Source organism: Phyllopteryx taeniolatus, chromosome 9 (assembly GCF_024500385.1).
Source record: "Phyllopteryx taeniolatus isolate TA_2022b chromosome 9, UOR_Ptae_1.2, whole genome shotgun sequence".
Classification (NCBI taxonomy): domain Eukaryota; kingdom Metazoa; phylum Chordata; class Actinopteri; order Syngnathiformes; family Syngnathidae; genus Phyllopteryx; species Phyllopteryx taeniolatus.
This window is the reverse complement of record NC_084510.1, coordinates 8,336,860-8,353,234: the sequence shown is the minus strand read 5'-3', so window position 1 is coordinate 8,353,234 and position 16,375 is coordinate 8,336,860. Positions and strand designations below refer to the sequence as shown.

Below are 16,375 nucleotides of genomic sequence, written 5' to 3'. Positions count from 1 at the left end.
CTATGTGTAAATGTATTAGCCACTAACACAGATAAAGAATCAAAGTAAAAATAAAACAAGTGTTGATCATTTGCATTTGGTCACGTCACTTCCTATCAGAGTACTCTATACACACAGCTGATGGCCGTGCCAAGTGTGAAGTGAGCTGATGGCTTTCAAAATTGGCTCCTCCACGGCAATATGCGAGGATTCATTCTCCACTCGTGAGTAGCGCGTTCTCAGACCACAGGCGCACAATGCTTTATAAAATAAAAGGCACGGTTGGTTCAGCTGGCCTTTGAGAGACGCAACCCAAGAATGCAAAAATGTGTGGAAGGAAACTGAAAAATGTCCACATTCGCCACCTCGGCTCTTCTAAAGCTAAGCGATGTGTTTACTTTACCCAATGCCCATAATGGCATACCTTTTCATAACGCTTAATTCGCATTTATTGAGCAGCAGAATGTGCCCCCTCGCACGGACCAGGTTGGGGAGCAGGAATGTAACAACCAAAATAACAATGGCGGCGACCACGTCCCTGTTGTAGTAGGTTTGTGTATAATTTTTCTTCAGAAGTGGTGGTTAACTGCACCATTAATGTTTTCAGAAGACACATTACAGTAGCACCTTGACTTACAAGCGCCCCAACCTTTTTGAGTGCCGTCGCTTGGTCAATTTTTCACTATCGCGACGGCACTCGAGTGGAAACAAAGGCAAGCGACAGTCGCTGATGCATTTTCAGCAGTTTGTGGAACGGGACAAACAGTCAAACACACAAATATAAAATGAAAACACTCGCAAGGAGTATGGAGAAAGACGCTCCCACTGAACTAACCATGTTCACTAATGGCCAACAAGCTCCTGACATCACTCACTACTACATGCCGTTGAAAAGGACATTTTACCACAGTGTTGCTTTTCGTCATTAAAAACCTGTAACAAATAATAGTGGTGTTTGGGGAGGGGCTGTAATGGATTCATTGCATTTCAACTCCTTTTAATTGGGAAAATGTAGCTGATATACAATACAGAGCGAGTAAATTGAGTAAGACTTGTAAGTCAAGGTACCACTGTGCTTAGATTTGACAAATTCTCAATAACACAGAGGCGCCACACGTCTTTTCAAAAGATGGTTTTAGATCTTCCATGAGGACAAGTAGTGTGTGAATGTGTGTACAGTGTCTTTACAAATTGCCATTTATCGCTCTAGCATGCATATTACAGTATTTTTTTAAAGGTCCATGTGACCAGAGATCTTTGTTATCTATATGTGATTCTTAAAAACAGAAAGGAAAAACATTCCCAATTATATTTGGTCATTGTCCTATAATTGCACCCAAAAACTCGCAAAATTGGCAAGGCTTCTACCAAATGTTGATACAAACCCAAAATGATTACATATCTGATTATATGACCCAGGCGCAAATTGACAGATGGTATGTAGGCACTAAATTGGAATTAGACAATTAAGCCTGCAGTGCAACGAAAACCAAAGCGTGTGCTTGTGTCCCTTTTAGGGCGATGGGGTGTTCACACACAAGTTGTGGCTTGCCCCCTTAATATATTTAGAATGTGTGGCCACGTCAGCGGGTATTGTTTTCCACAAAAACGTCGGTGGATGGTGAGTTTAAGGTTGCGGGGACGTTCCACCTTTGGTACTACTTCAGAAACCAGCAATTCGCAGGTCGACTCCAACCCCTCCATCCCGCATGGGTAGCACGCACACAGGATAGCGAGCTGGGAAAAACCTGTTCAAATGCTGGCGTAGATGACCAGTAATTAAAGAGGGTCCAGTTAGCTGGGCTCGGCTGGGGCTATATATCTAAATCACCTTTACAGCTTTTTTACGTTTAAATTTAAATCCATTTAGAAAAAAGGTTTGACCTGAAAAATATGCAATCAAATTTTTTTTAATTTTGAGGTCACTTCTTGAAGAAGATTTTTTTGTGTGCCTTCATTTTCAATTAGTCTACAATGAAGGCCTTGGCTGTTGAGTAGCTGTGTTTCCATTATTTTAAACCTCCCCTAGAAAACGGACTCAGGGTTCACATTAATGGTGGGTCAGTATTTACTTTTGTGTGTTTTGGGCAACTGAAATATGTTTTACTTGGTTTCATATATTTACAATGTTGTCTGGGGATCTGCCACACTTTCTCCCGCTGGCCAGAAGTTTATTGCCAAAAAAGGTGTGAAATGCGCTAGAGAAAATAGATGAATGGATGGAGAAGGTAATTTGGTAACAATGCTGGAGTGTTACTGGAGCAGCTGCGTTTAAATGGGACAAGAGTCAGTGACAAGGCAGACGTGGGCTGAGTACAGACGCTGCGCTCCCTGTAAAAACCGTCCAGTCCTTTTGGTGAGAGAACCCAAGACGGGTGAACAGTTTGCATAAAGAATCAAGTCACCTATCCGAAGAATGGCCCACTATATCTGGACGAGCGTGACTGGAGACACAAAACAAGGGGTTCGTTCCCGAGACCGCGGGCCATTGAATGTTGCCGATGAAAAGGCAGGATTTGTGTTTTGGTGGAAAGGTGGACAAAGCGTTGACCAACAATGTCCCCACAGGGTGTCACATGGCCACTGTGAAACAAACTCTCTGATGCACCTTTCTCTTGGGCACCCACACTCACGGAAGCACACTGCCCTTGTTGCTAAACTGGTGCTCAACTAAAAAACAAGCGTTTCCAACGAAATGGGATTAGGCTCTATTTAGGTTGGGGGGTTAAATTTAAAGTGATTTAATAGCAGCATTACGATTTGAAGGAGGGCTTGCTTTTATACTGTAATTTCCATTGCAGTATTATATTTACATGCCATTAATGTATGATTATAATCTCTACTTTTGTACGGCTGAGTGCTTCTACCTCTGCAAGCAGCACTGGCGTCATTTCATCACTTCATAAACTGCTGCAGCAATTAGAATATTACGTGAAAAATCTCCAGCGTGCTAAAGAGAGGCGAGGCTGCAAAGTGGTTGCTAGACATTAAAATTGAATTCAAAGCAGCCCACTGGATGCAGACACTCCCAGATTGTTGGGTCAGCTACAGTTGACATTAACAAACACAGATTTGTGTTTCGCACCGCGCTGCCTGTCACATGAAGGAGAGCGTGGAGGCAGGAGGAAGAAGAAGCAGGACAAAGGAAGACAAAACTCAGACGTCTGGGAGTAAAGCGAGAAGATGACTGACGATGATGACAGCCTGCGCTCTTTCAATATTCCTCCCTGCTGGCACCTCCTAGTCGGGCATCTACACACTCTCACACACTCCCTCCTCACCTCCGCAACATTTAGCGCCTGCGCCGCTCTCAAATCTTTCTCTTTGAACCAAATAACTGGCAAGGAGTCTCTTGATACGACTGTTGCAGAAGAGTTAAAACACAAAAGGAAAAGGAGAGAAAACAATCTCTCACTCTCAAAACATTTGCGGTTAATTTGCCCTGACAGTGAGCTACGCCTGTTTTTTTTTTGGGTTTATTTTCCCAAATGGGGTAAAGACAGAGGAGCCTGACAGATCCATTTGAAAGATCAAAAAATTTGTCCAAAGGGAACATTTTCAGCCTGGTGCCCAATCGAGACTTGGATGTCATGTGAGGGGATCAGCTGGACACCTAAATTATAAGCCAGAGATAAGGCAGAGAAAGAATATCACTGTTTTACACAGATTGGGAACAATGGTGGCTCATTTATGTGGCAAACGTGATCCAGCGCTGTGGGCTTTAAGACGTCTTTCTGTGGACATGCGATAGTTCTGTTGGCCGTATGTCTCCTCTGTCCGTGGTGTGATGCATGCCGGGAATAACGTGTCATTTCTTTTACAATAGCAGAGTGGACAGGTTTCACATTATGCGTGCCACTGTACGCCACGGCACCATGAATAAGTGTGCGGCTGGAGTGATACGTGTGCTGAAATACAAGTGGGAGATGTCAGGGTGATTAGCACAGTGTTAATAGAGTGGCTGTCCAGCTCAAGACAAAATGTGACCTCCAAGCGTCTTCGTCTCGTCTGCACCCTCTTTTTGTGTCTACGTCCGACGTATTTGTGTGCGTTTGTGTCTGAACGTCTGCGACGCAGGTGTAGTCAGCCTTCTTCTTCCTCCCTCTCGCTCTCTTTAATACACACACAGTCATGCACAAACCCCCCCTTACCTCCACGACTATGGCCCCGTCCACTGGGAGACTGGTCGGTCGTGCCACTCATGTGTTAACATTGCCATGGCAACCCTTCTCCTCCCCTTGCCCACTATGCCACACACACACACACACACACACACACACACACACACACACACACTCTAACCTCAAGACTCATACACACTGAATTCCTCAGACTGCATCTGGCACAGGACAAACTTTAATCCAAATGGGCCTGCGAGCCACATCGTTGAAAAGTCCATTCACGGTTCGGGTCCCTTTCAGACAACTTCGGGTGAGGTCTGAGCCATTTTCTTCCTCAGCAACCCGAAACCCGCCTCTCCACTTCTCAAATGGTTATCAGCGGGCTTAGTTAAAGAAATAGCACAAGTGAGCATGCCGCAAATGACCTCCTGTCACCATGTTTCTCAATCAGACGCTGCAGTGACATACTTAGTGTCTCCTTGCACGTGTTTGCTGTTATGTGTTAGGGCGTAGCTTGCTGCGGAAAGCGTACATTGTTCTTCAAAGCCTTCTATCTGTGGCCCAGATGAATGACGGACAAATAAACTATGGTGCGCTGAGAAAGAATTCTGAGTCACGCATCCTTTTACATCACTTTTCATAAATAACTTCTTCAGTTCTGGAGCCAAGACTACAGGCTTTCATTTGGCAACTTAGGAAGAAAAGGAAGAAAGATGGCGGCGTACCACACATTGTACTGTCCATCCTAAAATGGCTGACATCACAGGCTCGTCAAAGCCTGGCAACGGCCAGCTCCTGCGTGGGACAGAGAAAGTGGCAGGGGTTCTTTCCCCACTAGTCCCACGTTACCCCCCTCCCCAGAGCACAAGTGTTTCTTTTGGTTGGAACTGTGCAAACATGCTGTTTTAGTGAAGCTTTAGAGCGGGCCGAGTTTCGCTATAGCTAAGACCGACGACAAAAGCGGCATTAAATAAAGGCTGAAAGCCCTGACTAAATTGCACCTGCATAGGAGGACACTGTCCTCTCTGGCGAAATAAATAGGACCCTGCATTGTGTTTCTGAGCGGGAATTGTGCGGCTCATGCAGTATGCTGTTTGCATAAAAAACAGCAGGAAATTTGATTGGTTTGGCATTAAGACAGTTGATTCTCTTCTTAGAACTTGAGGAATGTTGAACACTCCAAGTCAGCTAAATCTGAAAACCATGACCATATGACCTTCCTTGGTATTCTCAGGCAGGGGTTTCATTGTGAGCTGTGGGAGGCACACACACACAAGCACAATACCTAGGAAGTGCTGTCAGAACACCAGAGATGTGCAGTATTGCAGGTATACAGAGGCGTGATGTGCCTTCGCTGTGTTGCGGCATTGTCAGCGTATACAAGCACTCTGCGGTGGCCATAATAAAAAAAAAAGAGAGAGTGCTTTTTGTGCAGTGTGTGTGTGTATGGGTGGAGGGGTGCTGCCACCATGGTAGTGTACAAGTGATAGCAAAGAGGAAAATAGTTATGATGACCTTAGAGCAGGGAATGGAAATGATGCCCCATTCACACTGCTTGGTACTACATGGCACTGCGGTGTTTTAGTGGTTGGTTCTCCATTTCATAACAGTACCACCACAGCAGTCGCGGGAAACTGCCAAAAACCATACCTCATTGAATGCATCGGTTGGCACAAGATGCAACAGCAACAATGAGGAGAACGGGGGTCTTCTGTATTCATTTCTCGGAGTGCTGTAAGGTGACCATTTTTATTCAAGAGGAAATTAGGGTGGCCGGGCAAAAATAGGATGAGCAGTTACGAGCCATGTGTCCTAAGGAAAGTACGACACTGTGATCACTAATGTGGTCGACGGATGGCAACCCGGCTGACCAGGTAGAAATAGCACCTCGTAGTACCAGGTACGGACAGCTAATAGGGCCGTGACGAGGTGAGGTACCATGCGGTTGAAAATTGAGGGTACACGCTGGAGCCTATCCCAGCTATCTTTGGGCGGGAGGCGGTCGGCAGCCAATCGCAGGGCACATAGAAACAAACAACCATTCGCACTCACATTCACACCTACGGGCAATTTAGAGTCTTCAATTAACCTACCCTGCAGGTTTTTGGGATGCGGGAGGAAACCGGAGTCGAATGATCTTTTCTACGATATTCTGATTTATTGAGATAAATGTTGCACACAACAAAAGTGAGTCAATAGTGTGTCAACATCAATTATAAAAGAACAGCTTAAGGTATATACAGAAAGTGAGCGTGCTGCATTATTAATGTGCAGAGACTCACCTCCCAGGTAAACACAGTGGCCTGCCTCAGCACATTTGTCACCTCGCTTGTCATTTGACAAGAATTTGTTATCTTTACATTTTACTTTCTGTTTATTAAAATTGGTTTACCTCCTTTGACGCTTGTATGACATTTAAGAATGTTACTTAAATCACTGCCTGGCAAGTTATAGTGGAATCCAATATTTAGCTCTTTGGCGTACTTACAGTAGATTGCAGATTGAGGGACAAAAGCGGACCCAACCGCAGTCCTATTTCTGACTGGATGAAAGGGAGACTGGCTGGCCTCATTAGAGCCGTTCCGAAAAACGGGAGCCCGTTCCCAGTGTACATGCGCTGGACTGAAAACCTCCACGCACGCACAACTCACCGGTCCAAGCTGCCAGAAAGACAACGGCCAAGAGCCCGTCCACCACGTCTTACTGGTCAAGCACACACACGCCCACGAATCAAGTATGAAGCACGGAGAGCGGACAACCATACTTGTTCTGGAAAGGCCCTGTGGAAAACCTCAGTCCTTTCCTTGACCTACATTATATGTAACGCCCTCACATGGTGAAATAATTAAAGTCCATTCCCCAAATTTGCCAGTGAAACACGCTTGTGGAGCTAGCCGGTCTGCCACGATTCATTTGGCCTCTGGTTTCGTGGAGCCACATTGCAGTCCATAGTGGCAAGAAACAGTTGGTGCAGAGAGGTTCCTCCCCTTAGGGCAGAGGGAGACAGAGGCTGTGTTCGGAATCGTTCACTCTGTCCCTACTTCATCACTATACAGGGATTTTTGTTTTGTTATTGTGGGCTATGCAGTTTACTAAAGAGTCAACTAAAAATCCCTGTATAGTGAATAGGGAATGAGTGAATAATTTGGAACGCCGTCTTCTGAACACAGCGACTGCATTCGAAATTATTCACTCATTCCCTACTCCCTATACAAGGATTGTATATAGTGTACTATAGTTTAATCATCAGTCAAAAGAAAAATATCTTTCGAACGCTACTGAGGTTAATTGCGTCATTGCTGTCACATAATTACAACGTATCGGATCAACGTCAGCTGTTGGCCCTTCTGTAATAAATATTTAACAAATAAATGAGACGAACATTATTTTAAGATGGGTTTCTTTTACAAACCAAAGGAAAAAAAACAATGCACTTTATGTCCGTCCATGTTGTGATGTGTTGCTGTACTTATAATAAATATATTTTTATTTAGTCTACTGTTTGATTTTCATGCCGAAAATCAAACAGTACACTAAAAACTGTCATTTTCCTGTGTTGGTGCAATGCATCATGGGATACATCTGGTTTCTAGTGGCCGTCATTACTGACTACTTTCCAATCAGGGCGCGAGATGAGTCATTTTCATATAATTGGATCAATAACGGTAAAGACATGGCCCACCAAATGTCCTTTTGAAAATCAATTTTACTGATGATATTTGAATTACTGGCAGTTGTTATCCATCAAAAGGTCATACTTGTTTTCGAAATAAAATTTAAAAAAAAAAAACTCAAACTTTTATTGCCTAAATGTCTTCACCGTCAGGTGTCCGAAATGAACTTTCATGATTTGCAATGTTTTCTTCAGATGCTAATTCCATTTTGTATATATAGGATTTTTCTCCTCTTGCTTAATAAGGCGTTTCCATCAAATGCATTGTAGTGTCTTCAGAGTTCCTTTTCTTTTTTCTTGCTTCTTTTGCAAACGTTTACCCAATTGTCACTCAAGCCGTCTTTACCGTTAATGCCACTGGAAAGAGCCTCATTATGGTGTTGCGATACAACAGAGGGATCTGCGTGCTGACACAACAGCAGACAGCAAAATAAATGGGTGTTATTTCTGAGATAGAAATGAATATGTACGAATTTGTGAACGTGTCGGAACTATATTGCATGTCTTTACCGTTATTACGATTGTATAAAGACAAGCGCGTAATGGGTTTAACGAGGAGTTAGCATCATTGATGCACTTGTATGAAAGGCAGCAAATGTAAATAGCGCAACTCACACGATTTTTTTTATGTCATTACCATTATGGACTTTTGTCTTTACTGTTATTAAAAAGAAGTGTATTTCAATGGGCGACCATCATTTGCTGTCTGTCAAAAAGGAGGGCCTTTACTATGAATGCCGACAATTTTAAATGATCAATAACCTTTGGAAAATAGGACTTAAAGTGTTGGCTGTTTCAGCACGGGAGACATTTACCCTTATACAACCAAGGCAAAAAATAAAAAATACAAATAAAAAAATTCCTAACTTAGAATTGATTTCTTTTTTTCTTTTTTTACAATCGTCTTTAATGTTATTGATCAAATTATATGAAAATGACCCACATAGTGACTACCGCATACGGATTGTTGTGGTCAGTATTTCTGCACATTATTTTAAAAAAAAAAAATTTCTTCGGCCGGAAGTGCTCCATTCACTACCCCACTGGCAATGCCGACTTTGGGAAAATATGTAGAAATGAGCAAGCCTTGCCTTGTGTACTCGTGTTAGCGTGTGTGTGTGTGCGCATGCGGGCGCGTGCGTGCTCGCGCGTGGGTGAGTGGGTGTGTGAGGAGGGCAGAAGCACATGTTGGTGGGAGGAAGAGGAGGAAATGAAAGAAGAGTCCTGTGCATTCGGGCCTACCATAGCAGGACGTGCAGAAAGGGGGGGGGGGGGGTGTTTGTGACACTTGTGCGCGCGCGTGCGGTTCCACGGACTTATGTTATACGTGAACCCGCACGGCTCACTTGTGTGTGTGTGTGTGTGCGTGTGTGCTATATAGCGTGTGTTGCTGGGTTGGCAAGTCTCTCCCAGACTCAAAAGCGCTCCGGAGAGGAAACACGGCGGGTTGTGCAATAATCCAAAAAAAAAGAAAAAGAAAAAGAAACAAACAACAAAAAAAGAAATAAGCAGATCCGCCACATTGGAGGCTATAGCGAGCGAGCAGGAGCGCACACGCAGAGGGGCTCGGCGGGCTCCAAGTGTGACAAAGTGACGCGTAAAGCCATTTCAAGTCCATTCACAAGGCTCGGGAAGCCTTCCGCGACCTCCCAAGACACTTGTCAACGGTCAGCTGGCACTCTATATAAACCTTAGGAACACTCAACCCCTCTCCAACCCCCCCGCCCCAAAAAAAAAAAAAAAAAAAAATCCTCCACCCCCTCCACCTACTGTCGCCATTTTATACATAGGCGACTTCATATAAACTACAGCAGCAGATCAACATCCACAATTCAAGAGCGAGACGTCATTTCGGTAAACAAGTTCGGAGCTCACTCCGCTCCGCGTCAGAACGAGTCGATGTGTCCTTACCTCAACAGTCGGCACGGCAAAATGGAATCCGACATGAATATATCAATGACTAATATTGGATTAGCTCCGATCGCCGCGCTTTGAGGAGAAGAAGAGGCGAGCAAGGGGGTGGGGGCTCTCCTCAAGTGAACCCGCTGAACTGGCGTGAACCCGTCAGTGACCACGGCAAGGTACATTACATGACACGAGCTGCCAGGCCCGCTGCAAAACAACTATGGTCGGCGATGCGGGACGAGGCAGCTCCAAAAAAACATAGCCCGTGTATTTCCTACGAGCACGTGATTGGGAGCGTCATCCAAAATCCAGAAGCCCTTTCATCTCAAATTTAGGAGAGGGGCGGGGATAGATCAGCGTGTGTAATGAAAAAAAAAAAAAAAAAAAAAAAAAAAAATAAAAAAAAAAAGAGGAGGAGGAGGAGGAGGAGGGATGTATAGACTGGTTCTGTGCAACGTCACCACCCCTGAGACACACTGGATGGGCACACGAGAAAGGAGGAACCAGTGCACTTGGACCCAAACAAATGCAACTGAGATGAATGAAAACAGACCCAATACCCCAGGAAGTGTTTTTGCCAAGAATGGGCTATTATATGGACTCAAAGTGTGCGACTTGCCCAATACTGTGCACGCAAAGACTCCGCGGTCGCTCCTGCAAACAGCCTCGAAATCCAAAATTATACGGCTCTGAGGATTACACGCATTTTATACAAAACAATTGTTGGACATCCAAAATCCATACATGGACAGGAACCCTTTCGGCGTCATACTTTCTTTGTTTCCTCTATTTAGATTTGTGTGGATTGGAACCGTGAGTCCAGCGTTCACATCAATGTCATTCTGCGTCAAAATGTCCGTTACCAAAACATGTAATGGCACGTGACAGCATCGCTATTTCGCAACTGATTCAAACTCAATAAAAGAACAAAATGTGAGGCTTATACGGAGTGGATGATTCATTACTTTTGAAAGTCCAAACACTCCCTGTTTACAAAATATTGCTGCTTTTCTGCAATGATGTTGAATTTACAGGAAGATGAAAGCACATGGGTGATCTAGTTGTTGGCACAATCAAGGGGGTCAATCAATCGTACGTGGGTTTTTTTTTCTCCTTAGGTTCAATGAAGACTCTAAATTTTCCTTAGCTGGGATTGGTTGTTTCTCTTTTTGTGCCCTGCAACTGAATGGGCGACCGAAGAACAAAACAGCCTTAACAAACAAACGACAGTCATTCGTGCCGATTTAGTTAACAGGTGTAGGGGGAAATATGAAAATACAATACAGTGAAGAATTGCAAGCATGAATTTAAATAAAAACCAAGCTATATTAATGCTAAGATTGGCATACTGGCAGGATTTGGCACCTCCCCATTGACTTTTACCATGGCCATGAAAATGATCATAAGGGCCTCTAAGACTCTGATCAAATAAGCGAACTGCAACAAGGATTCGTCAAAGATCTGCCTACCATCAATACAAGCACGTTGCTCGGCAAGCTCAAAGCTCAACGCCCTCTGTCTCGCCTCACAGAGGAGTTCTGCTGCTGAGCTGCTGCCCCAAACCTGATGACAGGTAGGATGCAGTCCAGCAGGCAAGAGCTGCACTCTCCCATGGTGACATTACGGGCCGAGTCCAACGGAGAAGAAGCGTGTTTGAACTGGGTGAGTGAAGACCTTGCTGGAGTTTAAAAACAAACAAAAAAAGCCTCAAAAGAATGGAGGAAGCTGGCTGTTGCCGAAATCCGCCAACAGGAGAAGTTTAGCAGGTGTGCCAAGGCAGTGTCGCAGGCTAAATAGGGCCAGTGGATGAGATGGGAGTGTGTGGAAGAGCACAAGATCAGCTGGAAGGAAATGTGTCAGACTGACGAGGGAACCGGGCATCTGCAGACATTCTCCACACTGGGCCATCAGGGAGATGTCGAGGGTGGTAGAGAAGAGTGGCCAGTGGTTATGGCTTCACTGGAGAGACGTCCAAGGTGCTCTTCCACATAAGTTGGACTAAAACAGGAGTTGGTGGTTCTGGGACGCCAGTATCCGCTGCTGAGCCTACTGGAGACGTCACGGGCCAATCTGTGAAACCTTGATGAAAGTACGAGCCCACTTCACAACCCCAGTGATGAATCAGACCAGACTTCCTAAACAACAACAACAACAAAGCGCTGGTTTTCCATACTTGGTATGCGGTCAGAAGTAAGCTATAGGTTCAGGGAGGGGGATGCCCCTTTTGTGCACAGTCCCCGTGCACGTTGGATTTGTTGACATCACATCTTTTGCATTATGAATCTTTACATTGTTAATAAAATAACTACACAATAAACATGCAATTGGAATCAGAAGTGATGCACTGAACCGTGAAGGCTGTGCTAGTCGCCTAAGGTAATGCAGTACTAAAGGAGGGGTTTAACGTTTATTTTGCCGTAATAATAGTTTTCTCTGTCTTACCTGTTTGTCCAGGATTGGGTTCAGACGTTGCCTGTAAGTAACATTCAGGAACAACAAGATTATGAATTGCTAAACCACTACATAGAAACAAAAAATGTGGGTGTGGTGTGAGCAGTGAGCTCTCGCAGGTTCCACTATATAGCAACGACTGTAGGATTCTCAAAATGACTGCAGGATTCTCAAAATGATGTGCCAGTAATTAAGTCAGGAATGTAAAGATCCAATAACACAATACAACCTACATTCCTCTGCGGATTAAAACAGGATGTGAAGGAATCTGTTTTGGCCTCCAACCACCTCATCCGTGTGTTACTTTTCGAGACCGCCTCTAATTTGACTCACTAAGTGGAGTTTATTTCGCTTGTAATGTGTTGGGAAACTGCTCTGCGACTGACTGGTGATCATTCCAGAGTGTACCCTGCCTCTTGCCCAAAGTTACTTGGGATAGGCTCCAGTTTGAGGACCAAGGATTGCCATATTTTTACAAAAAAAAAAAAAATAAATAAAGGGTATGACTGTATTTAAACTTATTTTCAACAAGGTCATTTATAATTTGTTATTATTACTAAATAGCAGTGTACTTATTAGCTGTCTGGGGGCGTGTTACTCTAACAGTGAAGTGTTTTCCAGTCAGTCGGGTAAGTATATCGTAGCTCCATGGATAGACAAGATGCATAATGCAAGATAAATGTCTAAAGTGATTGGAAAAAAGCAGCCCTGCCTTCAAACATGTACTGTATGATTTAAAAATATAAACGTGTACAGTACAGTACCTAGATTTGCTCAAGAATGTAATCGCACAGAACGCTCTGATAGAGGGCAAGATTACAGGACAACAGAAACATGTTCAGTGTTGGACAACACTAATCAAATTTTAGCTAACAAAAGAACTGAGTATTTGTACAAGAAAAAAAAAGTTTAAAAAGAAGTTGTTGAAAGCTATGAACTACGATTTTATGAGCGCTAAAAAGAGTCAGAGTGAGAGGTCTTGCTGTTGTGTGCGGGGTGGGCGGGAGGGTACGTGGGAGCAAAGCGGAGAGACGGTGAGCGAGTCATGTTTGCATCCAAACCAGCCAATAAGATTGTGTTTACATTAAACGACGGTCTCGTTGGACCAATCAGAAGTCCCCATTCCCGTGTGAGACTTTCCCGGCACCCAATGGCAATCCGGGACAAAGGAACCGACGGAAACCACAAAATACGAAAAGTGTGTACCTGTGGGTCAAAGCAGCTTCACCCACGGGACGGTTAGAAAGGTGAAGAAGCAATGGCGCTGTCTCAGTGCCTGGACGACTCACTCTTAAGGGCGAAGGCAACAAACACAGGGGCCGCGTTGTGTGACCTCCAGGAGGTGTACAACGAGAGACACCGGCTCGCCTTGGAGGAGCTGCTGTCCGGGGGGGTTGACAGCTTTCTCGCTTTTCTTAGGAAGGAGTCCATCGCCAACTTCCTGTCTGACGATGAGCTCCAGTGGATCCGGGGCGCCGCCGTGGCTCCCCGGCGCGTGTCGGTGCTCGGCGAGGACCAGGCCCCGCCGGAGCAGTCTTTCAGCAGCTCGATTGACTGTTCGTCGGTGACTTACTTCCCCGAGGTGTCGGACGTGGAGCCGCCGCCGCTGGAGATCGGCTGGCCCGCCTTCACTGCGGGCTCTTACCGGGGAGTCACCAGGGCCGTGGCTCACTTCCAGCCAAGTTATGGGGTTAACATCTACGCCTGCAAAGAAGCTGCAAGGAAAATGATCAGCAGTGCCAGAGAGGTACGCTGCAATACTGCCTGGAGTTAGGCCTACATCATTATTGTGTCAACCCTCATCACAATTTACTGTAAACATACGTGCTCCATATTAACTGCCCAAAGTTTCATATTAAATTGCTTACTAACAGTGGTGGGAAGTAACGAGGTACAAATACTTTGTTTAGATTTTCAGCTATCTGTACTTTCCATGAGTATTTATTTTGCTGATGACTTTTTACTTTTACTGCTTATGATTAAAAACGAATAGCTGGACTTTCTATTCCTCACTTTGTCAAAATAGGCTGGACACTTTTCCCAAACACTGCTAATGACATAAACAAATATGTTAATCAAGAAATGTAAAGTTGTTGAGATCAATTTGAGATGGATGGGTCTTCTAATGTGGGGGAAAATAGGGGCCAAAATTATATGGAAGAACATGAACCAGAGGGCATTTCTGACAATTGCAACAGATTCGGAGAAGCAAGATATTCCCCATCCATAGCCTTAATCGAGCTTGATTTTGTCAGGTCCAAGAATGATTTGTGGCACCAGCTTGTGGAATTCAAAATTTAATCAGAAAAAAATAAAAACACAAAGAAGGTGTATTTTATTCTTTGTTAATTGATCTTTTTGGGTCAATTCGCAACATTCGCAAAGCTATGCACATTTTTATTTATTATTATTATTTTTTTAATAGCATAAAAGCCGAGCTGGGTCTTAGTCTAAAAAACAACAATATGCAACACAAATCGTGATTTTCTTTTTCTTCTTCTCAGTACGAGCACTATGTAAGTAAATATAAGAGGGAAACCATTTTATGTGCACATTTAGTTTTTTTTCCTGTTCTGCCAAGTTATCAATACGTGTATTGTATAATTGACAGTAAACATTCATTTTTGCTTTTTACTTCTGTTCATAGTGGATTTCAGTCTGTACTTTTTTTTTTTAAACTTAAGTGCAGAGTTGAATAAGTACTGTACTTCTACCTTTTTACACAAGTATCTTTACTTCTATTTCAGTACAACGTGTTAGTACTTTGCCAACTCTGTTTATTAGACCCTTAGACAGGATGATTGATTTTGACTGGCTTGTAGTAGACCACCACCTCATATATACTTTTACTGGAATTAAATAACAAACTCAAAATCATGTCATCCTAAAATCATGCTGGATATTCCCCATGGAATTTAGTTTGATCCTCCCCTTTTCTTTTGTCTGGCTTTTTAATGAGATGAAATGACCAAAAGAAAGGACAATCAAAATCCAAAACAGAATGAATATTCATTGTGGTGTCATGCGCCTTATTTGAGCTGTCAGCCCTGTCTGCTGTTCAAAGAAGGAATCGTTGTGTGGCTTCAGGAAGACATTGGGAGCCTTCGCAAACACTGCAGCAGATGTGTCTCAACTTGTTTTGCTAAATTTGGTTGCTCTTCTATTAAAGAGCTGTACTTCCCTCTGTAGAGCCAAATAAAAGCTTTTTTTTTTTGTAGAAAGTGCACAGGCAACCAGATCAATCTGGAAATGAGACATTATCATGGCCTTTTGTGGTAGTAAGACCCTCGTAGTCCACAGTCTTTGCTGTACAAAAGACTGTAACTGTGCATAATTGTCATTGGGCAGACATTTTGGCATAACCTCCTTAAATAATCCATGCTTTTTCATTCAAATAAGGCAGATTTAGTTTGTATGTGTCTATGACCAGATTGAAGTCTTAAATCTGAGATTACGTTAACATCCGTGTCTAATCCTCAACACACAACAGCTTGTGAAATTCCACCCCTCTTGGTGAACGTGGAAGATCTGCGCAAAACAAATCTGTTATAAAAGGTATTCGTCTCGTTTGGGGAAAAAAGTAATTTGCTGACCAAGTGTTACTGCTGATTGCCATGGTAACAGACGACTGTCGAAAGAGGGCACATCAGCACACATATTGCACAGGAGTGCGTCTGACAGAGATTCACAGTTGTGTTTTCAATAAGGCCTTGCATTTGATACAAATGAAAACACAATCATGTACCGCATCGCAGAAAACTGTGCTGCAGCCCTGAAAGTAAATTTTGTTCTCTGTAATTTTCCACTGCAGGTGATTGCCATAGTTACGGATTCCCTGACAGACCTGGATATCTTTAAGGATCTTCAAGAGGCATGTTCTGTCCGCAAAGTCCCCGTTTACATTCTGCTGGACCAGTCAAGCTGTTCCGCTTTCCTCAAGATGTGCAGAAACATTAGCGTTAGCTTGGATGACCTTCAGGTACACCGCTGTTTCTTTAAAGGGGGATGCCAATATCTGGTTTCATATGATCCAAATATTTATTTTAAGATTTCATATGAGTGGGCAGTTTTGTTCACTGCTGCTGTCTCTTTTTTTTTTTACATTCTTGAAGCAAATGAGAGTGAGAACCATAACTGGCACGACTTATTACACAAGATCAGGAGCAAGAATCACTGGGAGAGTTCATGAGCGCTTCATGCTGATTGATGGGAACCGTGCAGCTACAGGTTCATACAGGTATCTGAT

The 16,375-nt window shown here is 43.8% G+C and overlaps 2 protein-coding genes across 6 annotated transcripts in view; one reads left to right on the top strand and one right to left on the bottom strand.

Moving 5' to 3' along the window:
• zhx3a (zinc fingers and homeoboxes 3a) overlaps positions 1–13,454 on the bottom strand; it is a 27,569-nt gene extending 14,115 nt beyond the window's left edge. Inside the window, exon 1 of one of the 4 annotated variants that reach the window (XM_061784777.1) lies at positions 13,336–13,454. Coding sequence is in view for 1 of the 4 variants with exons in the window: in XM_061784773.1 (XP_061640757.1) it covers positions 11,545–11,569 (25 nt within the window). In the remaining 3 variants the exon portion in view is untranslated. Of the gene's footprint in view, positions 1–9,684; positions 9,969–11,544; positions 11,814–12,120; positions 12,255–13,335 lie in introns of those variants that run through there. The other 3 variants (XM_061784775.1, XM_061784773.1, XM_061784774.1) reach the window with 3 other exon arrangements.
• Positions 12,406–16,375, top strand: part of fam83d (family with sequence similarity 83 member D) — a 16,061-nt gene continuing 12,091 nt past the window's right edge. For both annotated transcript variants that reach the window (XM_061784781.1, XM_061784780.1), the window contains exons 1-3: positions 12,406–13,876; positions 15,941–16,108; positions 16,242–16,366. In XM_061784781.1, the coding sequence (XP_061640765.1) occupies positions 13,388–13,876; positions 15,941–16,108; positions 16,242–16,366 (782 nt within the window). In that variant the 5' untranslated portion in view covers positions 12,406–13,387. The remainder of the gene's footprint in view (positions 13,877–15,940; positions 16,109–16,241; positions 16,367–16,375) is intronic.